Source organism: Pleurodeles waltl, chromosome 6 (assembly GCF_031143425.1).
Source record: "Pleurodeles waltl isolate 20211129_DDA chromosome 6, aPleWal1.hap1.20221129, whole genome shotgun sequence".
Lineage (NCBI taxonomy): Eukaryota > Metazoa > Chordata > Amphibia > Caudata > Salamandridae > Pleurodeles > Pleurodeles waltl.
Window position 1 is genome coordinate 334,369,307 of NC_090445.1, and position 26,304 is coordinate 334,395,610.

The 26,304-nt window shown below is 46.8% G+C and overlaps 1 protein-coding gene and 1 pseudogene across 1 annotated transcript in view; both read left to right on the forward strand.

Annotated features, from left to right (window-relative positions):
* CARMIL3 (capping protein regulator and myosin 1 linker 3) overlaps positions 1-26,304 on the forward strand; it is a 1,220,401-nt gene that overhangs the window by 508,895 nt on the left and 685,202 nt on the right. Inside the window, exon 17 of the mRNA XM_069238205.1 lies at positions 25,330-25,399. Coding sequence (XP_069094306.1) covers positions 25,330-25,399 — 70 coding nt within the window. The remainder of the gene's footprint in view (positions 1-25,329; positions 25,400-26,304) is intronic.
* Positions 22,986-23,341, forward strand: LOC138301924 (V-type proton ATPase subunit G 1 pseudogene; annotated as a pseudogene).

Here is a 26,304-nt window from a genome sequence, read left to right on the forward strand (position 1 = left end):
TTTTTGTCTGGAGACTTGGGGAGTGCTATATGGAAGGGAGTTTGTGGCTCCCTGCGGATTCCAGAACTTTCCATCACATAAATGCAAAGAAAATGTGTTTTTATAGTCAAGGTTTGAGGTTTGCACAGGATTTTAGATTAAATAAAAACTGTTGAGAACCTTGCAGGTCACACCACACTGAAGTTCCCAGGTTTCTAGTTTTCAAAAATATTCAGGTTTGTTAGGTTTCCGTACGTGCCAGCTGAACTAGAACTCAAAATCCACAGCTACCCATTTTGCTAAAAAAGGATAAGTTTTAAGTGGAAAAATGTGATGTATCCATGTTGCTTTCTGGGCTGTTTCCTGCTGTGGACATTAGATCTAGCCACACAAGTAAAATAAAATTTTTATCAGATGACATATGGGAGCATACAACAGAAGAATGTTTATTATTACTGATTGGATTTTGCTGTGTTTGTGCCTTCGAAATGTAAGCCAGTGTGTGGCAAAGAAGCTATTTTGAAACATACCCTTTAAATCATAAGTCAGTACGGCGATGTACAAATAACACTGCTCCTAAACTCCAAATCCTGCCCCCATTTCAGAAATACATAGGTTTCCTTGATACCCATTGTTCACACTACATATTTTATCATGTGAATTGTTCTATACTCAGTACACAAAGAAAAACAATTGTATGGTGCAGCTGAGTTGTTGGCATGGGGTTCTTCTAGTACCTACAAATCCTATGTATCCCTACAACCAGAAGGAACTAGCCAACATAATGGTAAATTGCGTTTGTAAATTGCCCATTGTGACAAAATGTTGCAGATTAAAATCTCACAAATGGTTGTTTGTTTCTAGTCATTTTCAATATTTTGTTTATTTCACTGCATTGTTCTTTGGCAAAACCTTACGGGGTCTACTTATGTGACCCCTTACTGAATTCAGAATTTTGTCTAACTTTTAGAAATCTATAGGTTTCCTGGATTTCCCAAGGTTTTCACACAGGTTTCCACCACAAACTGGAAGTTGGCTGAGGGCACAAAAAATAGAAAATATGGGCTACCCAGGTGCAAAATATCAAAACTGTGATAAAAATATTTTTTTTTTATTCAGCTCTACATGTTTCTGAAAGCTGGGAAGATGGTGACTTTAGCACAGCAAACTATTAGTTGATGCTATTTTTAGGGGAAAAACACACAGTTTTATCCAGAGCACTACTTTTCCTATTTTTTTTCTCCAAAAACCTAGCTCTATTTTGCCTGTTTTCCCAGTCCCCTCCAGGGGAATCCACAAACCTTGAGTACCTTCAGAATCCCCAAAATGTTGGAAAAAGCTCAAATTTGGCATGGCTAGCTTATGTGGAAAAAGTTATGGAGCCCTAAGCACGAACTACCCCAAAGAGCCAAAAAAGGGGTCTGCACTGGATGGGTGGAGGGGAGGGTTGGGGAAGCAGTTAAGGGGTTAGCTACAAACATTCAAACAACCTCCTAAATATAAATAATACATACATATAAATTAAATTATATCAACTGTATATCACACATTATAAATGAAACTTAAATTAGTGTTTAATATAAAAGGACATAACTCATACAAAAATCAAAATAAAGTAAACCAACCAGTTAAATCACAGTATAAACAATATTAACCAATAAAATAAAACAATTAAAGCAACAATCTAAAAGGCATACTAATATAAACAACTACTTCAAAAACGACAACTGCTCCAAGATGAGTATACTCTGCATTCCATGTGACCCTTTCTCTAAACCAGACGGGAGCATTAATTCAAAACATGGTAGCCATCCTGGAATAAAATAGCAGTAGCCTGTGTACAATACCACTACAACACAGACTTCAGCTGCTATATTTAGTTAATTGCAAGCATGTGCCCACCATGTTTAGATGGCAGTATGTTTACTTTTTATATATTTGTTTTCTTTTATTTTGTCTTGCATATGTTGTTGAGTTTGTATTTTATTGTGGTTTAGGTGAGTGTAGGAATTATCCAGGGGCAGGATGAATAGATGCATGAGTGTAAAAATGAGTGACAGAGTGTAAATTGATAACTTATTGAGTAACTAAACCCATCAGTGCACAAAAGGCCCTTTCATTCATATGCCAGACGTATGCCTATTTGCAAGCTTGTTTTTTATGGCTGGTAAAGAAATGGTTGTGGCACACATGTAACTCTTCTAAAGATGCATTTCTGGAAAAAAAACATTTTACCTGCAGTGTATTTGCCTGTAATTCTTGTGTGTCAACATTGGTATCCTTTATAGATTCACATGCAACCTGCCCTTCTTGCTTTTCTTGAGGTTTCAGAAATTATTTCCTCTTGACAAGCACTGAAAATCTGAGCAGTTTGGTCTTTGAAGGGAGTTGAGCTGTGTGGTTGAAGTTCAGTTCTCATAATGACATGTACAGAGTATGTCACATGTGCCTTATTGTTAATTGAGTGTACATATACACTTTCTTACTGTACGTGGAATCATGCACCACTCTTGCATGCTGACGTCCATTCCTTTCTTTCAGCACCTAAAAATGCGCTTCTCCACCAAACAGATGTCTGTGACAAATCATTACTAAGTATGTATATGGTATGGGTTGAAGCACAATTCCAAGGCCTGTGATGACTGTGCCTTGATGAATATGGAGGCAATATAGGACCATGAGGCACAGTTGTACATTGCCAAGCCTCCATGCAATGATTGACCGAAGGTGAAAGTAAGGTCCCATTTCCGAAGTCAGTTGTGTGGCATATCATCATCGCACTCGAAAATCTAATGGAAAGCACAAAATATTGAAGGGTAAGGGGCCCCTTCTCGCCACTCTCAAACTCCACAGAGCATGCAAGGGTGCCAGCGTACCACCTGGTCTCACTCTCAATCTCATGAGAGCCGATTCCGGGTCTATCTTTGATGCACTCTGAATTTCTTGATCCGTTGGTGATGTTACAGCAAATGGAGGCCTTTAGAGAGGTCATGTTGTGCAATTTTGGGCACTTTACTGGCTCCCTCTGCCACTCCTTTGGGTCCCATGTATCCACAGGGGCCTCCAGTCAGACTTGTGCTCTCCGTGCCCCTTGAACGCACTTTGGATTCAACTAGCTCCGGTGTCGATTTTGGTTCCTGCATCACCCTCTGTGTCCATTCCCTCTGCATCAGCGTCGATGACAGAGGATCATTGCAGCTCACTATGGCCCTCATTATGACATTGGCAGCAAATTCACACCTACCGCCACGGCGACGGCCGCCAGCATACCGTCGCCATGGCTACCGACCGTCCATGGCATTATGATCATAGCCGGAATTCCGCCAAAAGGCTGGTGGAATTCCAGCGATGGTCATGGCGGCAGACGGCGGTATGGTGGCGCTGCTGCCAGCAGCGCCACACCAGCAAAACACCACCTACTGTATCATGTTCCATGATACGGCCTGGCGGTGTTTTGCTGGCGGACGCTGCTGCTGGCAGCAATGCCGCGTCCCGTCTCCTGCCGGAGGACCCCCTGCAAGCAGGTGAGTTGGGTTCTCCAACAGGAGAGGGGGATGGGATGTGTGTGTGCATGTGTGAGGGTGTGTATGACTGTGTGTGAATGTGTGCATGCGTGTGTAATGCGTGTGTGCATGAATGGGTGTGAGTGTACGTGCATGTTGTGTCGTGAAATTGCGTGTGTGCCTGGATGTATGTTTGTGAGTGTTGCTGTGAGTGTATGTATGAATGTATGAATGTGTGTATGCGTGTGTGTACGTATGTGTGTAAATGTGCAGGGGTCGGGAGTGGGAGAGGGAGAGGGAGGGTGGGGAAGGACTCTGGAGAGGGGGAGAGGGTTGGGGGAGACCACTATCAGTGCCAGGGAAGGAACTCCCTGGCACTGATAGTGCCTACCGCCATGGTTTCAATGGTGGTACAGAAACCACTGAAACCATGGCGGTGGGCGGGGTCATAATGCCATGGGCGCCTAGTGACGGCCGCCGTGCAGGAGACTGCGGTCTCCAGCCCGGCGGTTGTTACCACCGTGGCAGTGGGCGTGGTACATTGGCGGTTTGGCTTTAGCCAAACCGCCAATGTCATAATAATGGAGGTAGGTACCGCCAGCCTGTTGGAGGTAATACCTCCACTATACCACCGACCACTGGGGTCGTAATGACCCCTTATGTCTTCCAACTCTGAGCAGAATCAACCTCAACCAAGGCCATGTCATACTACCACCAAAGCAAAGGCATCCAGTGATTTAAAACTTACCCTTACCACGTGATAGGGCTCAGAATTTACATAGTCTTTTCGCTACCTAAATGGACTGTGACAGTTTTGTGAAGCGGTTGATTTTGTCCCCCAATATGGTGCTGAAAATTGGAAGGAACAATAGGATGCCAGTGGCCTGGATACTTTCCCAGTTACTGGCCTTCTTCCTCCTCCGGACCCTGGCACCAAGGAAAGCCAAGGAAAGCACCTCTTTCACATGCGTCAGACGTCGGAAGTACTAACCCTTCAATTCTCTCGTAGGGGATTTTCATGTATAGTCATAAGCGCTGAATAGTTCTGCCTGCCTGTGGGGACCCCAGAACACTTTTCTGAAAATGTCTTCTCAAGTGTTGATGTTCGCCGTTTTTTAAGAAGGCCTGCAAAGTCACTTAGGAATGTCATTATGCAGCCTAAAGGAGAGGCTACGAAGGCCAAAATTCTTCATTCTGTATGGTTGAAAAAGGTCCTGTAAGGCAGATATGCATTCAAATGCATGAATATTTTGAAGATTTCACAGAAAAAATCTTTCACAAACCTTTTTGTAATATTACATATGGATGAATGAGTCCAGGGCAGTGAAGCCCATAGGCTGCCATTATATATACTAAAAAGTAAAGCTGTGCCTTTAAGAGCAGGTGGTCCTTCCATATCACATCATGCTCAGCAAGAGGCAGTGAACTCAGTTCTTAGTTCCGAGTCCTGCTGACAGGACTGACAGGACCCTGAAGCATTGAGCTCTACCTATTTAGAGGTTTTTTCACAAAAAAATTATAGTGAAATACTTTTGCTAATGCTTTCACTCGATGTTTTTCATCTTGCCTGACTATTTTCTGTCATTTAAAAAATTCTGACAGAAATGTAAGTTTTTTTTCCATCCAAATGCCTTCACTTTCTGTCAAGTGTCCTCGCTGTGGCAGGAAGAAGGCCAAAACAGACCCACACGAGGTCTGTATTATCTGCCTTCCGTCTTCACATGTACCTGATACCTGTGACATATGTAAAAACTTCTCCAGGCGCACTCCGCATGATAGAGTGAAAATTTGTCTCCAAGCCAGAGAGGACAGCAGAAGAAAAACGCAGCCTACCGGTAGGACCTTAGAGCGAGGGGAAGGTCAATCTTCCACCAGGGCTCTCCCTTCATCGGCCAGTGGACCCGGAACGTCCCAGAAGCGCAGTTCGGGCCAGAAATGACGCGGGTCCCGGTCGACGTTGAGGACATCAACATCGAGGCAATCAACAGCACCGACATGTTCACCGTCTAAAACAAGTTCGACAGAGAGGAAGCGACACCACTTGGTGTCTCGACACTGGTCAACGTCAAGAGTTTATACGCTGTTGAAACGTCATGGAAAATCGACGTTGAGAAGTACCTCTCTGTCGAGGTCACCATCGGAATAGCATGGAAGATCGATGTTGAGGGACACCCGCCGTCATGAAGGTTTGACGTCGAGAGGAACACGTCGACATTGCACATCGACATCCAGGAGCTTATCAACGAGAAGGTCACCAAGGAAGAGGAGGAGGATTTACTCCACATCTGAATCTTCTCCTTCTCTCGAGATATTACCTTACCACTCACTTCTCCTCAATTATCTCCTCCTCCACATACGACAATGCCTTCACTGGTTTCACCACCTCCACCACCTCCTCTTGCTCCTGTAGCCCTCCTCTGGTACCACCTTCTGAACCGGCTCCTATGACTCCTGCAGGCTCCTCAAGACATTCACACCATCAATCATCTAGACGCTCTTCTAGATCCAGACATCATCACCGTCATCACTCTAACAATAGGTCTAGATCTCGATCCCACCGACGTCATTCCTCATCTTCTACTGGAGACTATTTTCCAACTCTATCTGACTCTCCAACACCTCAAGTCTCTCCGATTGATGACGTAAACACCTTTGAGTAAGTCCTTGTCCGAGGTGCTGCAAGAAATAATAATCCTATGGCGGCACCTACGCCAACAACATCTGTAATCTTCGTAACCTCACACCAATGTTCTTCCGCAAGGCCCTTGCTTCCGCTGGTCCCAGGTCTCCCAGAACCGGTGATGGACTTATTCCTGACATCAGCCACAGCCACGCCCACGCCTTCTAGGCTCCAAAAGAAATATCGTCCTCCAGAGCAGTATCCTTTATTTCTAAGGGCAGACCCAGCACCAGATTCTGTGGTTATTGTAGCCACTAAGAAGTTGCATTCTACTTCTACTTCATCCTCCTCTACACCAGACAAAGAGAGCAAAAAGCTAGTCACGGCAGGTTGCAAACTTTGCTCAACATATGCCATTTCCATGAAGACAGCCAGTGTCACATCCCTCTTTGGCAGATATGACCCTGCTCTTTGGAACTCCATTCTACAATTTGCTGATCATCTTCCCAAAGATAGAAAAGAAGATTTCCTTGAAATCATGAACGAAGGTGCTATGGTTTCTAACCAGATCATAAGTGCAGCAGCGGGTTCTTCTATATCAGAGGAGCATGGATATTGTCATGGAATATCCCTGAGATGGCACTCCTGGCTCCGTCTTACTTCTCTGAAGCCAGAAGCACAGCAAAGAATACAGAACCTTCCATTTACAAGTTCTACTGTGTTTGGTTCTCATGCCGATGATCAGATGTCTAGAATTAAATCAGAACTAGACACTCTTAAAGCTGTAGGCATTGAAAAACCTGGAGAGCAGGGTAAGTTGTTCCGTCCTTACCACCGCAGGTTTTTCTCACAAATATTCCAAACTCCGCCGTGGGTGCCACTTAGATCTCAACAGCAACAACAACACCAAAATTCATACCAAACTCAGCGCGAGCAAATGCGAGGCCGTTCCGCTCAACAAACCACCCAAGGAGTACGTCAACCATCTGCATCTAAGCCCTGACCCTTTCCTTCCCCCTCTTCTGTTACCTACTCCGGTAGGGGGAAGTATCTTGCATTACCTGACAGAATGGCTACACATCGCATCAGACTCCTGGGTTCTGAATATTGTGCAAGATGGTTATTGTCTCAGGTTTACCAACCCTCCGCCTTCTATTCCACCGAAGCCCTCCATGTCCCATCTCGATTCTTTCAGGGCAGCGGTCAACATCCTATTACAAAAGGAGGCGATAGAACCAATTCCCACTGATCAACGTGGAAAAGTGATTTACTCAAGTTATTTCCTGGTACCAGAGAAGGACAAGCACAAATTCAGACCTATTCTCAATCTAAGAATAGCCAACAAATGGATTTGAAAGGTGAAGTTCAGAATGCTGGCTTTACATCAGGTATATCCCCAGCTTCATCAGAGAGAATGGCTCTGTTCCATCGATCTTCACGATGCACACTTCGATTCCCATTGCCAAGAAGCATCGGAAGTTCCTAAGGTTTCTTGTGGGACAACACCATTACCAATTTGCAGTGCTCCCATTTGGAGTCAAGTCAGCACCCAGAACATTCTCCAAATGCATGGCTGTGGTGGTAGCCCATCTAAGAAAGCATTGAATCTTCATCTGTCTCTATCTAGACGATTGGCTCATAAAGGCGTCCACATCTCAAGAGGCTCAACTACATTTCAATTGGACTTACCAACTTCTTCAACAGTTGGGCCTCCTGGTCAACCTCGTCAAGTCAACTTCATCACCTGTCCAGAGGTTACACTACTTAGGCGCAACCATCGACACCATTCAAGCAAAGGTGTTTCCTTCGGAGGAGCGACGTTTATCGATCCTTCTGAAATGTCAACTCTCTCCCCACATGCAACACGGTCCCTCAAGTGGTGGTGTTCTCCGAACAATCTTCTGAAAGGGATGCCCTTCCTCCAGCAAGTCCCCACACAGATGATAGTCACGGATGCATTGTTGCTAGGATGGGGTGCCCATATTGATCATCTACTGATTCAAGGCTCTTGGTCTCAGAAGGAGAGTTCATATCACATCAATCTTCTAGAGCTACGTGCAGTTCATCTGGCACTCAAAGCCTTTTTCCTGGCATTCACCACAAACACTCTGCTTGTTCAAACGGACAATACAGCCACCATGTATTACCTGAACAAGCAGGGGGCCACCAGATCCAGAACGCTTTCGCTGGAGGCACAGACAATATGGAACTGGTTCTGGCCAGGAACCTAACAATAACAGTGAATCACCTCCCTGGCGTAGAGAATGTTCAGGCAGATGCTCTCAGCAGAGTGCTGGACGAAAACCACGACTGGGTGCTGCACGACAACATTGTATACATCTTCTCCATGTGGGGAACCCCTTCTATAGATCTGTTTGCAACAGCAGACAACAAAAAATGCATAAACTTCACCACCTGATACTACCATCCAGGGACTTTGGGGAATGCCCTATGGATAGACTGGTCAAACAAATTTCTTTATGCTTTTCCACCACTTCCCCTGATCCTGGTAGTCCTGATCAAACTTTCCAGCTCTAAAACGAGAATGACCCTCACCACTCTAGAATGGTCACGGCAATGGTGGTTTCCAGACGTTCTTCACTGGTCACTCTGTCTACATCCCAGGCTGCCATGCAGGCCATACCTTCTGACGAAATTCGAAGGTCAGATGAGACACACCAACCTCTCGTAGTTGAATTTGGCTGCATGGCTCCTGAGCTAGTGCAGTATGGTCACCTTAATCTCCCGCAAGACTGCATGGGCGTTCTAAGAGAGGCAAAGCAACCATCTACCAGACAAGCATATGCCTTAAAATGGAAAAGATTTTGCATTTGGTGTTTGGACCAGAACATGGATCCCACAGCATGTGGAGAAGATGTTATTCTTCCATACCTATTGCAGCTAGCAAAATCTGGCTTGCAATTCTCGTCCATTAAAGTACACCTGACAGTTCTCACTGCATACAGAAAAAGTCCTTCAAAAATCTCTTTCTTTAAAATTCCAGTCATTAATGACTTCCTAGAAGGGTTGGAGAAAGTATTTCCTCCTACTAGACGTCCATCCGTGCCATGGGAGAATAGTTCTTTCATGTCTAATGCAGCATCCTTTTGAGTCCATACACAAGGCATCTCTCCAACATCTCACTTGGAAAACTGCCTTCCTTGTAGCAACTCTTGGAAAACTGCCTTCCTTGTAGCAATTACATCAGCTCACAGGGTTAGTAAGATCCAGGCCCTTTCTGCTCAGAAACCGTACACTGTTTTTCATTCTTCCATGGTTGTCATGAGAACACATCCAAATTTCCTACCAAAAGTTATCTCTGACTTTCATGTAAACCAGACTGTTTCTTTGCCAACTTTCTTTCAAAACCCATCTACTCCTACAGAGAGAACACTTCACTCTCTAGATGTGAAGAGGGTTTTATAATTTTACTTAGACAAAACTAAATCCTTTCGCAAGTCACAGCAACTGTTCATTAACTATGGCCCAGTTCTAACAGACCTTGCTACCTCCAAGCAATCTCTTTCCAGGTGGATTGTTTTGTGCATTTTGCTCTGTTACCAGCTAGCCAGTAAGTCCCTTGATGGCATACCTAAAGCACATTCTACCATGGGCAAAGCAACCATGATTGCTTTGATGAGAAACATTCACTTAGCAGTTATTTGCAAAGCTGCTACATGGAAGTCTGTCCACAACATTACTAAGCACTACTGTCTTGATTCAGATGTGAGGACAGATGCTCAAGTAGGACAGGCTTCCCTTAGAAATCTCTTTGCATAAATAAATATCTCTCAATCGTTCTATCTACTCCACCGCTCTCAGGAGGATGGGCTTGCTACTCTATTCAGCGCTTATAACTATACATGGAAATCCCCTACGAGAGAAGGGATAGTTTCTTACCTGTAACTCCAGTTCTCTCCTAGGGGTATTCCGATGATAGTCATAAGTGACCCTCCCTCCTCCTCGGTGGAACAGACAAAATAATAATTCAAAGACTTTTTCATATCAGCGAGTAAAGCCTACAAAAATAACTGAGGTAACTGCCTCTTGCTGAGCGTGATTGGATATGGAAGGACCACTTGCTCTTAAAGGCATAGCTTTATTTTTTAGTCTGTATGATGGCAGCCTACGGGCTACACTGCCCTGCACTCCTTCATCCTTATGTAATATTACAAAAAGGTTTGTGAAATATTTTTTCTGTGAAATCTTCAAAATATTCATGCATTTGAATGCAAATCTGCTGTACTGGCCCTTTTTCAACCAAACAGTATGAAGAATGTTGGCCTTTGTAGCCTCTCCCTTAGGCTGCATACTGACATTCTTAAGTGACTTTGCAGGCATTCTTGAAAAAAGATGAACATCAACACTTAAGAAGATATTTTCAGAAAAGTGCTCCGGGGTCCCCGCAGGAGGGTGGAACTGTTCAGCGCTTATGACTATCATGAATATACCCCTACGAGAGAACTTGAGTTACAGGTAAGAAGCTATTCCATCCCTATTATCGAGGTGAAAACTAATGTCCTGATAGAGGGACCCCAAATTGGTCAGTACCTGCTCTTACCATTTGATGAGGCCATCACGGACACACTTTTTGGTACTTGGGTGAAAATCAAGTTCAGGACTACCAGTTAGTAGGCAAATTGCATCTAAAAAGATCCCTGTCTAGAGACCTGTTCATTGAGTATGCCAGACTGCCGATAGGCTCGGTGTCTGAGGCGAGGACAGCGTAAGAAAGCAAGTCACGTCAGTGTGCATGGATAGTGCATGGATATGCAGCTCCGCTTGTCACCTCTGAGAAGAATGGGGGGCCACATGGGGCCACCTACTGGTATGCATGAGTACTGCTTTGAAAGTGTTTGGTTCCAGTTTAATGCCTGGGGAACTATTCACAAGGGGGGGAATATCCACCAGAAATATTGTTACCAAAGGTAGGCACCTTGTTCTGTAACACTATGTCTAAGTCAATGTAGCCAGATTTTAAAATCCTTCAAAACTAAAAGATCCAAGAGCCTCATGTCGCCCTAAAAAGTAAATCAGAAAACAAGTTAGTGAATCCCTTAATTAGAAACTTGTGGGGGAAATGGATGAAGAAACTGAAAACTGGTTTAGTTGCATATTCATTTATTTTGGGAAGAAGTATTAAGGGCAGGATATTGTGAGTCTCCAGGAATTCAGCTCAGCTAGTTCTAAAATGCTGACTCACCTTGTCTGTTATGAGTTTCTGGTATCGTCCTTGCCACATGCCCACCAGGATTCATACTACAGGGAAATTCATCATTTAGCTGTACTTCTAACGGAATTAAGCACTCTAGGGTAATTTTTAGAAAAAAGTGATATATTTAAAATGCATTAGAATCTTTGGCTAAAGCATTCAATTAATGAATGAATGAATTTGGTATACAGTTAATACCATTATGGGGGTCATTACGACCCCGGCGGTCCCGGACCGCCCCGCCGGCGGTGTCGACCAGCCGTATTATGACCGTGGCAAATTCACCGCGGTCATACCGCCGGCAACGCCAGGCGGCAGCCAGGTGGTCGTAATCCGCCAGGGCAGAGCTGCCAGCAGCGCTGCCTTGGGGATTATGAGTCCCCATCCGCCAGCCTGTCCATGGCAGTAAATGCCGCCATGGAAAGGCAGGCGGTAAGGGGGACTCGGGGTGCCCCTGGGGGCCCCTGCACTGCCCATGCACTTGGCATGGGCAGTGCAGGGGCCCCCAGGCACAGCCCCATCGTGCATTTCACTGCCCGAATTACAGGCAGTGAAATGCACAACAGGTGCTGCTGCACCCGCTGCAAATCAACATTGCCCCCGGTTCCATTACGAGCCGGCTTCAATGTTGTTGTGACTTTTCCGCTGGGCCAGCGGGCGGAAATGCTGTTTCCGTCTGCTGGCCCAGCGGAAAAGTCATAATAGGGCGCCAAGCGGTATGTTGGCGGTATGTTGGCGCCCGCGGCTTCGGCGGTGAAGTCGTAATGACCACCTATGTATTTTATTACATAAGAGTTTATATAAGGAAAAATAAAGAATTTGTCTAGACTTGTTTTCAACTCAACATTGTGATAATACAAAAGTAACAGGAGACATAAGGAGGCACTAAAATAGGATCTGACTGAATTGTACACCAATACCTTTGCAAACTTTAACCTGGGACAGTTATCTATTTACTGGATGGACTGCAATGGATAGCATGACACATTACCCATCACTCTCTGCCTGAACAAGCCCAATTAATTTTCCATTTAGACCTTTTATTGGTCTGTAATGATGTTATTGGATTTCTTACGGCACTGTCCTGTGAGGTGGAGTTATGTTATAAGTGAGCTCAAAACTGTCAAATACATGATTTCACCAACACAAGATAAATGGAGATTACAAGGTTAAAAAGGACACTGGAAGATGCTGGGTGACTGGGGCCCACGATAGCTGCACCAACAGGGAGCTACTAATATGTTCCCCGTTCTCGTTATTGAGCTGTGACTCAGTCAGTCCGACTCAGGCCTCTAAATGGTGCAGTGAAATAGTGAGTGTAGGAAGCTGTCTCTGTATATACTATACCAAAATGAGGTATAGTGTGCACAGAGTCCAGGGGTTCCCCAGAGGCTTAACAGAGGCTAAAGTAGATAAAATGCTCTCTTTTGTGGTAGTGTGGCCGAGCAGTTAGGCTTATCAGACGGTAGTGCAAAGCATTTGCTGTACACACAGAGTCAAGAAATGAGGCACACACTCAGTGACTAACTCCAGGCCAATTGTTTTTCTAAAGCAAACACATATTTGGTTACTTTATCATTATAACAAGAAGGTATTTGTTGCAGGTAAGTACAGTTGTCAATAGGTATCAAACATATGTATCAAATGTACTTTGTTTTTTGCAGATAAAGCAGTTTACAAGTAAGTAACACTTTTCTATTTTAAAAGATAGTGCAATTTTTCATAGGAGTCAATAGAGACCTGGGGGTAAAAAGTGTTAGCAGGTACAGTACATGACTTACGATTCCAGTCTTTGGGGTTTAGGATGTACATAGGTCAAAGTTTAGGCTGACTCCAAAAGTGCACCACCTGCAACACAGGCCGGCTGGGTACAGAGGTCAAAGTTGGTGTTGGGTTTACAATGGAATCCTATGAGGAACTCTCCAACCCCAACGCCAACGTCAACAACATCCCTCCATCCCAGAAACTCTGTGACGATCTCTCCACCTTCTTCTACCAGAAAATCGCAGCCATCCACAACAGCTTCAACACCTCACCTCCGCCAGACCCCACCCCCAACAACTCCTCCCACGCCGACCACATCACCACCTGGACCCAAGTAGACGACGCCAAAACCCTAAAAACCATGAACTCCATCCACTCAGGATCTCCCTCTGACCCCTGCCCACATCACGTTTTCAACAAAGCCGACGTCGCCATCGCCCCCATACTCCGCAAGATCATCAACCTTTCCTTCAACACCGCTACCTTCCCAGACAGCTGGAAGCACGCAGAAATCCAACCTCTCCTCAAGAAACCTAAGGCTGATCTCAACGATCTCAAAAACTTCCGACCAATCTCCCTCCTCCCTTTCCCAGCGAAAGTCATCGAGAAGATCGTCAACACACAGCTCGCCCACTACCTTGAAGACAACTCCATCCTAGACCCCTCCCAATCCGGGTTCAGACGAAACCACAGCACAGAGACTGCACTCCTCGCCGCCACAGATGACATCAGACTACAAATGGACAACGGCGAAACCTCAGCCCTGATCCTCTTAGACCTATCAGCCGCCTTCGATACAGTCTGCCACCGCACCCTACTAACCCGTCTACATGAAGCCGGCGTCCAAGACAAAGCCCTCAACTGGATCTCCTCCTTTCTCAGAGGCAGAACCCAGAGGGTCAGACTCTCACCTTTCCACTCCAAAGCCACCAACCTCATCTGCGGCGTCCCTCAAGGCTCCTCACTAAGCCCAACGCTATTCAACGTCTACATGGCCCCCCTCGCACAACTGGGCCGCCAGCACAACCTCAACATCCTCTCCTACGCCACCGACACCCAGCTCATCCTCTCCCTGACCAAAGATCCTCACACCGCCAAAGCCAACCTTCACGAGGGACTGAAAGCCATTGCCGAATGGATGAGCAACAGCCGCCTAAAACTTAACTCCGACAAGACGGAAGTCCTCATCCTCGGGCGCACCCCCTCGGCCTGGAATGACTCGTGGTGGCCCATCGCCCTGGGCCCTCCACCCACCCCAGTCAACCACGCACGAAATCTCGGCTTCATCCTCGACTCCGCCCTCACCATGTCCAAACAGGTCAACGCAGTCTCATCCTCCTGTTTTAACACCCTCTGTATGCTCCGCAGGATCTTCAAGTGGATTCCAACAGGAACCAGAAAGACGGTAACCCAAGCCCTCGTCAGTAGCAGACTCGACTACGGCAACGCACTCTACACAGGCATCCCAACTAAAGACATCAAACGACTCCAACGCATCCAGAACGCATCCACCCGCCTGATCCTCAACATACCCCGCCGATGTCACATCTCCCCTCACCTGAGGGACCTCCACTGGCTCCCCGTGGACAAGAGGATCACCTTTAAACTCCTCACCCACGCACACAAGGCTCTACACGACACCAGACCCACCTACCTGAACACCAGACTCAACTTCTACGTTCCCTCACGTCAACTACGCTCTGCCAACCTTGCCCTCGCCATCGTCCCCCGAATCCAGCGCAAGACCTTTGGAAGCAGATCCTTCTCCTACCTCGCCGCCAAGACCTGGAACGCACTCCCAACCTCACTACGCCAGAACCAGGACCTCCTCACCTTCAGGAGACTCCTCAAGACATGGCTCTTCGAACGATAGCAGCACCCCTCCCCCCCCCCCAGCGCCTCGAAACCCTAACGGGTACATAGCGCGCTTTATAAATTATTGATTGATTGATTGATTGACTGGGGTGCTTGGTAGAAACAGATTGCAGGTAAGTAACCGTGGTTCCAGGACACAGGCCTGGGGGGTTTAGGTCAGCACCAGGGGGGCTGCAGGTTCACACCCAACACACACCCTCAACAGTACAGCGACGGCTGGGTGCAGGTTGCAAACACAGAGTTGGGCGCCCAATGCTTTTCAATAGGGGGACCACAGAGGTCACAAAAGATTCTGCAGGCTGGGTCCAGGGGGTCAGTTCTGGGAAACAAAGGCTGGACAGGTAGAGGAGGCACCTACTGGACGTTGCTGGACCATTGGTCATATTTCCCAAGGCCAGGGGGCTGCGGGTGCAGGGGTCTTAATGGATCTAGTCGTGGTAAGGGGGGCCTCTGGATAAAGGCTGCAGACATAATTGGGTTGGCCAGGAGGGGTCAACCCAGGGTGGACTTGAGGTCAGAATTGCCTGGATGCTTTCTCTGAATCAGTGGGCCACATGGACTCGGGCCGTGGGCGTCTGGTGTAGCGTGGGCAGGGCTCGCGGATCCGGGGCAGTTCTGGAGTCCTTTTTGGAGGTTTGTTCTGGACAAGGCTGCTGTCCTCAGGAATTCATGGTCCTTTGCTGGGCAGGCAGTCCTCTGGGGGTTTGTAGAGGCCCCTGGTCCTGCAGGGTGCGTCACCTTCTTGGAGCAGGGGTCTTTGAATCTGCAGACAGGCTGGTAGGGCTAGGGCCAAGTCGGTTGCCTTCTGAAGTCTTCACTGCTGGGGTTGGATTGGCAGTCCTACTTTCTTTTTGGCGTTGACAGGAATCTGGTAAGTAAGGTTCGGGGGTACCCCTAAATACTAGATTTAGGGTTATTACAGGGGTCAGAGTGCAGTAGCCAATGGCTACTGTCCCTGAGGGTGGCTACACCCTTGCTGTGCCCACTACCTTTGGGGCGGGGCACATTCCTATCCATAATGGTCCCTCTCCTCCAAACCAAGATGGAGGATTCTGCAAGGAGGGGTCATTTCAGCTCTTGACACCTTAGGGATGGTCCTCGCTGCAGTGGTCACTCCTTGTCCATTGTACAATAAATCCAACACTGGCATCAGTGTGGGTTTATTGTGCTGAGAGGTTTGATACCAAACTTCCCAGCCTTCAGTGAATCCATCATGGAGCTGTGGAGTTAGTAATGACAAACTTCCAGCCCATGTTCTTAATGTGGCCACACTGCACTTACAATGTCTACGAAAGGACGAGACACAGTAGGGGCATATTTCTCATGCAGCTATGCCCTCACCTGTGGTATAGTGTACCCTGCCCTAGGGATGTAAGGCCTTCTAGAGCGGTGACTTACCTGTTCCACAGGCAGTGGTTGGTGGGCATGGCACCCTAAGAGGGATGCTATGTCGACTTTACCTTTTTCTCCCCACCAGCACATACAATCTGCAATGGTAGTGTGCATGTGCTTGGTGAGGGGTCTCCTAGGGGTGGCCCTTAGGGACCCTCCCTGGTCATAGAGCCCTTGGTACCACTGGTACCTTTTCAGCTGTGTGCCAGGGATGTGCCAATTGTGGAAACAATGGTACAGTTTAGGGAAAGAAAACTGGTGCTGGGGCCTGGTTAGCAAGATCACAGCATACATTTAGGGGGTCATTCTGACCCGACCGCGGAAGCACCGCCAACAGGCTGACGGTGCTTCCTGGCCAATTCTGACCGCGGCAGTAAAGCCGCGGTCAGAAAAGGGAAACCGGCGGTTTCCCGACGGTTTTCCCCTGGCCATAGGAATCCTCCATGGCGGCGCTGCAAGCAGCGCCGCCATGGGGATTCCGACCCCCTTCCCGCCATCCTGTTCCTGGCGGTTCTTACCGCCAGGAACAGGATGGCGGGAACGGGTGTCGTGGGGCCCCTGGGGGACCCTGCACTGCCCATGCCACTGGCATGGGCAGTGCAGGGGCCCCCTAACAGGGCCCCATAAAGATTTTCAGTGTCTGCTTTGCAGACACTGAAAATGGCGACGGGTGCCACTGCACCCGTCGCACCCCTTCAACTCCGCCGGCTCCATTCGGAGCCGGCTTCATTGTTGAAGGGGCTTTCCCGCTGGGCCGGCGGGCGGCCTTCTGGCGGTCGCCCAACGGGAAAGTCAGAATGACCGCCGCGGTCATTTGACCGTGGTACGGTCTTCTGGCGGTGCCCGCCGGGGTCGGAATGACCCCCTTAGTCATGTTAGCATCAATATCAGGCAAAAAGTGTGGGGGGGTAACCATGCCAAAAGGGGCACTTTCCTATACAGTCCCCTCCCAAATTAAAGAGGATGAGACTAACCTTTCCCAAGAGAGTCTTCATTGCCTAAGTGGAAAAACCTGTAAAGTCCATCTGCATTGGGATGGGCAGTCGCAGATGTATATTCCACTGTAGAGTCCATTCACTGTAGGGAGATGGACCACCTCAAAAGTTTAGGGTTCTCACCCTTCATTTGCATTAGACATCTGAGAGGTCTGTGGTCAGTTTGAACAATCAAGTGAGTACCAAACAATTATGGTCTCAACTTCTTCAGGGACCAAACCACAGCAAAGGCCTCCCTCTCAATGGCAGTCAAATGCTGGTCCCTGGAGAGTAACCTCCTGCTAATAAAAGCAACAGGTTGGTCATGGCCATCATCACTGGTCTGAGACAGGACTGCTCCTATCCCATGTTCAAAGGCATCTGTCTGCACAATAAATTGCTTAGAGTAGTCTGGAGCTTTGAGAACTGGTGCTTAGCACATTGCCGCCTTGAGGGTGTGAAAGGCCTTTTGACAAGGAGTCCAGTTTACATTCTTAGGCATCTTGTTAGAGGTCAGTTCTGTGAGGGGGTCACAATGGATCCATACCTCTTCACAAACCTCCTGTAATAACCAGTCAAGCCAATGAATGCCCTGACTTGAGTCTAGGTTTTTGTAGCTTCTGAGTCCAGAATTGTCTGGATCTTCGGCTGTAAGGGTTGCACTTGGCCTCCACCTACAAAGTGGCCCAAGTATACAACAGTGCTCTGCCCTACCTGGCATTTGGATGCCTTGATAATGAGGACTGCAGATTGCGGAGCCTGTAAAACCTTCCTCAGGTGGACCAGGTGATCCTTCCAGGAGGAGTTAAAGACAGCAATATCATTTAGATATGCTGTGCTGAAGGACTCCAAGCCAGCAAGGACTTGATTCACCAATCTTTGGAAGGTGGCAGGGGCATTCTTTAAACCAAAAGACATAACAGTGAACTGATAATGCCCATAAGGTATAGAGAATGCAGTCTTTTCTTTTCCTCCTGGTGCCATGCGGATCTGCCAGTACCCTGCAGTTAAGAAAAAGGTACTGAGAATCTTTGCTGAACCTAATTTGTCTATCAGCACATCGGCCCTTGGAGTAGGGTGAGCATCTGTCTTGGTGACAGAGTTGAGACCTCTGAAGTCCACACAAAATCTAATTTCTCTCTTTCCATCCTGGGGATGAGGTTAGGGGGCTAAGACCACTGGGCGAGCCCAGGGACTGTAAAAGGGTTCAATAAACCCTAAATCCAGCATCTTGTTGACTTCAACTTTGATGCTCTCCTTAACTCAGTCAGACTGCCGATAGATCTTGGATTTGACAGGGAAGCTGTCTCCAGTGTCCACATCATAGGTACACCAGTGTGTCTGTCCAGGGGTCAAGGAGAAGGGATCTGCATACTGCTGCAAGACTTGCCTGCAGTAAGCCTGCTTTTGGGCAGTTAGGGTGTCTGAGTAGACAACGCCATCAACCAACCCATCTTTTGGGTTGGGAGAGAGAGGTCAGGGAGTGGTTGACTCTCTGCTTCCTGTTTCTCATCAGTAAACATCAGCATGGTTACATAAGCCCCGTCACAGAAAGATTTGAGGCGGTTCACATGGATCACCCTTTTGGTTGTCCTGCTAGTGCCCAGGTCTACAAAGTAGATGACCTCACGTTTCTTCTTTAGGATACAGTAAGGGCCATTCCACTTGCCCTGAAGTGCCCTGGGAGCCACAGGCTCCAGAACCCATACCTTCTGCCCTGGTTTTAAACCAGTGCAGCCTTTTGTTCATACCACTGCTTCTGGAGCTGTTGGCTGCCCTCAAGGTTTTTGGATGCTTTTTCCATGTACTATGCCATCCTAGCACGGAGGCCAAGCACATAATCCACCGCATCTTGCTTAGTCTCGTGTAGAGGTCTCTCCCAATCCTCCTTAACAAGTGCAAGTGGTTCCCTAATACGGTGGCCAAACAGATGTTCAAAGGGGGAAACCCTATTCCCTTCTGAGGCACCTCTCTGTAGGTGAAAAGCAAGCATGGCAGGAGGACATCGCATCTCCTTTTGTGTTTTCTGGGAGCCCCATGATCATACCCTTCAATGTCTTTTTAAACCTTTCAACAAGTCCATTGGTTTGCGGGTGGTATGGTGTGGTGGACTTATAAGTCACCCCAACACTCAATCCACATGTGTTTTAGGTAAGTTGACATGAAGTTGGCACACCTGTCAGAAACCACCTCCTTAGGAAACCCTACCCTGGTAAAGATACCAATGAGGGCTTTGGCTACTGCAGGAGCTGTCGTAGACTTAAGGGGAATTGCTTCAGGATACCTGGTAGTTCAAGTGGACCCACTATGTCCACACCAACCCTCTCAAAGGGAACCCCAAACGCAAGGAGTGGAATTAGGGGAGCCTTTGGGTGGCCAGCCGCCTTACCACTGGCTTGGCAGGTGACACAGGAGCTGCAAAACTCCTTCACCTTTTGAGAAATGTTGGACCAGTAGAAATGGCTAACAAGCCTATTCCAAGTTTTAGTTTGGCCCAGATGCCTAGCTAGGGGATGTCATGTGCTAAAGTGAGGATGAATTCCCTAAACTGCTGATGTACTACCAATCTCGTGGTTGCACCAAGTTTTGGGGTCTCTGGCCTCAGTGTATAGGAGTCCTTACTCCCAATAGACCCTGTGGGAGCCACTCACATCTCTCTTCTCCTGTGCATCTGCTTGCCGCCTCAGGCCTTCGAGAGGGGGACAGGGCCCAAGAGCTCTACCTGGTAAGGATCAAGCTCCATGGGCTCAGTTCCCTCAGAGGATGTTAAGACTTCTTCCTGAGAAGAGTCTTGGGCTTTTAGCTGTACGGAAGCTGGTCCCCCATGCTTGCTGTCCCTTCTCTTGGAAGGTTGGGCCATTATACTATGCTCCAAGACTTCTTTTTCACCCTGTGCTTGACTCTGTGCTCTAGTCTTCACACACAAACACCATCTCAGGGATTCCCAGCATGGCTGCATGGGTTTTGAGTTCTACCTCAGCCAAAGCTGAAGACTCCAGGTCATTCCCTAGCAGACATTCAACTGGGATTACATAAGAGACCACTGCCTGTTTCTGGCCAGTAACCCCTCCCCATTCTGAGGCTACCATTGCCATCGGATGGACGTTAGTCACATTTTCAGCATTGATGACAGGATAAGTTTGTCCAGCCAGACACTGTCCAGGGGAAAACAGTTTTTCTGTCACCATGGTGATACTGGCAACTGAATCGCTCAGGACTTCTACCTTAGTCCCATTAATCAAGGGAAGCTGCCTGTATTTGTTCATGTTAAGGGCCCAGACAGCAAAAATGGCATCTACCCCAACTTCAGAAACGCAAGTAGCTTCAGTGTGAACCCTGATTTGCTCTGGGCATACTGTTGATCCCACCTGGAGACTGGCTACACCAGTGCTAGCTGGTGCATTACTAGGGGGATTCTTTTTGGGACAGGCCAAGTCTCCATTTTGGTGTCCATTCTGCCTACAATTGAAACACCAGGCCTTTTTGGGATCAACGTTTTTACCCTTGTACCCATGCGAAGATTGTGAAGAGGCTCGGGCCCACCTACTTGCTCAGGTTTTTAGGGGCCTTTAGAAGGCTCTTTACTTTCATCCTTAGGTGTCTGGCCACCCTTCCCCTGGAGAGGCATTGTAACCCCTTTCGTTTGGCCACCCCCAGTGGAAGTCTTGGTCGCCTTAGTCTTGACCTAATGGTCTGTCTTCTTTCCCAATTGTTGGGGAGAAATTTGACCTATGTCTACGAGATATTGATGCAACTAGTCATAGAAGCAGTTACTTAAAGACGTTCTTTCATAGACAAATGATAAAACCCATCATAGTCATGCACTCCACTTCCAGTTATCCAACTATCTGGTGTTTTCACTCACTAGTCTACAAAATCAACCCAGGATTGGCTTGATGTTTAATGAACCTCCTGAACCTAATTCTATACTTCTCAGTGGTGATTCCAAAGCCCTCAATCAGGGTAACCTTCATGTGGTCATAGGATTTAGCATCTGCACCAGTGAGTATGAGGGGTCTATCCCTACACTTACCAGTGAACAGTTCACAAAGGAGACTTTTTCAATCTTCTGGTTACACAAGCCCTCTTAAAGGCTGTGAATCACTAGGTGATGTCATCACATTCCGCATACTTGGGGACAATCCCTTTGGAGATTTTAGGGGCATCAGAGGGGCTCTCTGTCCCTAGGTATTAAGGTGCTGCCACCATTAATGGGTGCTAAGCCCATTTCTGATCTCTCCTTTTCTGTAGCCAGGAGCTGTCTCTCCAGAGGTAATCTTTTGGCCATCCTTGATAAAAGGAGGTCCTCCTCACTAAGGCCGCCCTCAGTGTTCCCAGAGGAACTGGACTCCCATGTGGAAGACCCAGGTCCTGTGAGCACCCTCCTTGGAGACAGGGCCTTGGGGTACCAGGGTATGGAGTTCCGCTGGAGAACAGGAGCCACGGCTAAATTTAGCATGTCCTGGTGGGATGGATGGGCAGAGTGAGGGAGTAGACAGCTGCCCTTGACTTGCGGACTGTGGCCTCTTAGACACTAGGCCAGCAAAAAGAGCTGTGAGCAAAGCACAGGAGAGCATTCCACCTCAATGGTGACCCCCTATTGAGGTGCGACCTAAATGGCAGAGTTTGAATTGGGAACAGCATGTGAAAGTGCTTCACTGTACAAGTAAGCTGAAGTTCACTGGTGCTGAGTTGTTCATTGGACCTGGGTGATTCCCCTTTTGAATCTCCCTGCATTCGGCCCTGTTTTGTCCCCATTGTTTGTTATACCCTGTAGACTACTGTGATGGCTGGGAACAAGAGAGAAATTGAAGACTTCTTTGGACCTTGTGGTGCAAGAACTATGGAGGGGAAGAGCAGCTTCCTGGTGGACAGTTGTGAGAAGCAACCAAGGGGAGGGAAGAGGATACTGCTGCACTACCTCAGTGCCTTGTACAATGATCTGGAGAAATTGTCATAAACTGCATAAGGGAGAATCTGAAAGGCCTGACTATCAGGGTTTTGAAGGCAGAACAACAGTTGGAAACCACCAAGAGAAATGTGCAGTAGAGGTGACCACCTACGGCTGAGGAGATGCTAAGCCACCTGAATATGTTCAAACAAAGGCAGTGGAGTCCAGGGATCCCTAGGAGGGGAGGATTGAAAAACTGAGTCTCAGCAGAGGGGCACCCACTTAAGGGTGCTTTGTGTGTTGCAGAAATCCCACATGAGGCCCTTCTAGACATGATGAGAGAGTTATTGGAGGAGATGTAGGATCTAGTGAGAGGTAGAGGACATGGCGAGGAAGACCTACAGACGTACAGCCAGATGGCTAAAGGTAGATTCTTTCTCATGCAGTGCTAGTGGTGCAGACCGAGGGCTGGCAAGAGTGGAGTCTATGTATTGCAAAATATGAAAGAGTTGTAGTGCTGGGAGACAGGCAACTCCTGTTTTTCCCTGATCTGAACCTTCACACCTTGGCCCAGAAACATGCATTGATGGCGATCAAGCAGAAGCTGCATAAGATGTCTATTTTAGCCCCAGTGGCTGGGCAATGCTGGGCGATTAGGCAGAAGTACGGTCAGCTGACACCCTTGAAGTGCTGTCTGGTGATTGGAAGCAGCTGTCAGCTGACAGGCTCAGTGATCTTTGGCTTGTACGAATAGTACTGGCTGCAGTCTCCAGCTATGACCAGTCAGTCCCAGGCTACCCAGCAGCTGCTCCAGGTTCGGAAAGGGTGACCAAGAAGGTGTCGGAGGCCCGAAAGAGAAAGAGCAAAAGACTGAAGCAAGCAAAAGAGGAAGCTCAGGATGAGATTGAGCAATATTGTCTGCAGAGAGAGCAGGAATTCAGAATAAAGGAAATTGCTGCTTTGGGATCACACGGAAGGCACAGCTCTGACGTGGGCATGGGTACACTAGGGAGGATGAAAATTATACAGGAGAGCAACGAGAGCAATAAAGAGATGGTGTTGCAGAGCCTGTTGCAATTGTTCTGTGAAATCAAGCCGGAAATCCACATCAACCACCGCTTCTCTGGCTAGACAGTTGGATTAAGGGCTCCATTCCCTGTGTGATAGCAATAGGAGCCAGTGGTCACAGGGAGCCTAGAGTTTGTGATCAGGATTTATTCAGGTGTATATTTTTCAGCAATATTCATATTTTTAAAATATATTGATCCTTTAGAGAAAGAAGTCCCTGAGTTTCTCTCTGTCCTGCCTTAGATCGTCCCTAAATATTTATTAGCAGTTTCTAAAAACTATGCAGGGCAAACAAGAGAGAGTGATAATTGAATGAATAGTGAATGGAATTGCACCTGGCCAGAGATCAGGGACTGTTGTCTGTTGCCCTCCTACTGTAAATGTGGCACTTCAGTGACTGATAACATTGAACACAAGGCTCTTTGTGACTTTGCATCTGTATTGTCATATTTGTGAGTGGATGAGTGATTTGTGATTTGGTTGCCTACCTGCAAGTGCCTAGAAACGGCAGCACTTAACAGGACAGAGTTTTACCTTCCAGTCCCTGCTGCCTTCTGTGTATTCCCAGTTCACGTCCCAGAGAAAGTTTTTAGTTGTATTATTCATATTCACAAATAAACATGTTGTATATTTTAGCCCCTGTGGATATTGTCAAGGAATCTCAATTTTTCACTAGAACAACCTATGCCTTTAAAAAAATAGGGAACAGAATATCCCCAGAAAGGCTTAAAAAGCTATCATTTCTAGAAAGAGGTGTATGCCAACTTGTTTTCACAGGTATTTCCAAAAGGCATGTTGCACAGAGAAATTGGGAGAACAACATACTATATAAGGCCTAGGCTGACTGGCTTCTTAGATGAAGGAAGAAAATATGTTTGGATTGTATTCAGTGGAGACCACAATGACTAACATGTAAAAGTTCGATACACCTTTTACACATGCCTGATTTTTAAAGTCGGTAGGGCTGTGCTAGTTAAGGATAGGCATTAAATTGGACGTGGTGGTCACTTCCTGGAGAGACGATTTGAAAGTGGTGTGCTTTTGGTGTAGTTTTGCAAGTTGAAAGGGTGGTAATGCACCTTGGGGGGCATTCCAGCGTAGCTAGACCAAGAAGCTGCATATTGGAATCGGGAAGCACGCATGAAGGCTTAGGCGTTGCAGGAGGTTTTTACTGGCTGCATAAGGTTTTTTTGAAGGAGGTGGTGAGATTGGAGCTAGCGGGACACTAACAACAATGGTGTGTCAGTTTTCAATTTTACTCACAACTAATGTATTGGTTATGGCCGATGAGTGAGTGTACTATAATGAGCGATTGTTATATTGGCATCTTAACAGCCACTGGCTCCAGTGGGGATCGAACGGATGCTGACAGGGTGCTTTGCGGTGGAGGCTGGGAAATAATGTATTTATATTTATGACGAATTTAACATGAGGGAGAAACTGCATGCCAGTGATGAACTGCAGTGAGGCAGTCAGAGATCAGGTAACGTTCTTAATTTTCATTAACATTGCTTTGTGATAAAGTAGTCGTATTTGTAGTTTCTCTTCATGTACCCCTTCCTCGTAATTTGTAAAACACCGCCCCATTTCCTAGTGTATCAGCGAAGTAGTTGGTTTACTCTGTGCTTCAAGCAGAATTGACAATGCTCCTAGAGATGAATGCTTTGTGTGGGATTATTGACTTTCTGCTTTACAGCAACAGAACCGAGACTCTCTAACCATTAAAAAAATAGTATTTGCTATCTCTAATTGTTTGTTCCAGTCCGTTTAGCCTGCGGAAAAAATCTGAAACGGTATGAATACAATGAAGCTACTCACAACTTCATTACAAGCAATGCATTTTTCCTTTGTGTTCGTGGGTAAGGCTTACTTTATAACTTGCTTTGTGCTTGATGATGTCATTAGAAACTTGATTATTTGAGGTTCATTGCTTTGTAAAAAGTAGATGCAATTTGCCTGGTCGTTTTCCTTGAATATGTGATGAACGGTCACTTTGATTTCATCGTGGGACTTTTTTTTAACTCCTCCTATTTTGTTCTTTTCCTCCACAGGGCGCTCTTATACGGCCTGTCAACCAATACTCACGTTAGTGACCTTCATTTGGACCTGAGCAGTTGTGACGTAATTATCATTTGTTGCTTACTTTTCATGCATGATATCATGGCAGCATAAGAGCCACGCAGTGGGTATGCTCGTAAAGCGCTGGTGCGAAATGGAAGGAGCAAACACAAATATGTTAAAGAAAGTAAATAGAGTAAAATAAAAACAAAGGCACGCCTATATCGTTCCCTGAATCTTAGCACACTCGACTGCAGGTTCTTTTAAACGTACTGTCTTTTTTGTTTAGGCGTTTCTCCACCATGTGATCTTCCATAGATTCCTCTACTTTGAATATTCTCCATCATCCAGCCTTGGTTATTTATTTTATTTTATTTTATTTGTGGGTTTTGTAAAGCCTTGCATAGAAGAATCATAAACTGTACAATATATCTCCTTTTCACTGACTATTTCTAGTATTTCAGAATATTCTAATTTAGAGAAATATGTTTACTAAAAATATTCTTACAACAGACACGTGCACCAACACATGGACACACACGCGCACTCACACAAACACACACACACACCCCTTAAGTATGGAATGAAAACTAGTTTTAGCAGTTAGACTGCTGAAGCTATGTAATGGTTTACAGCAGTGGTTCCCAACCTGTGGTCTAGGGACCCCTGGGGGTCCGCGAAGCCTTCTCAGGGGGTCCGCGAGAGCCTGGAAAATTACAAAATATTGACAAATATTGACAAATTTGGTCCCCAGCTTCCAGTAATGACTCAGGCGGGGGTCCCCGGATTCCCATGATGATTCAGTGGGGGTCCCTGGGTTCCATTAATGTTAAAGTGGGGGTCCACAGAAATCAAAAGGTTGGGAACCACTGGTTTACAGTAATCATTATGGCCTAGTGAAGTTCCAGATTACCAAATAGGCGAAGAAGGCACTGGCCTATGTGCCCCACCCCTTTTTGGGGTTCCCT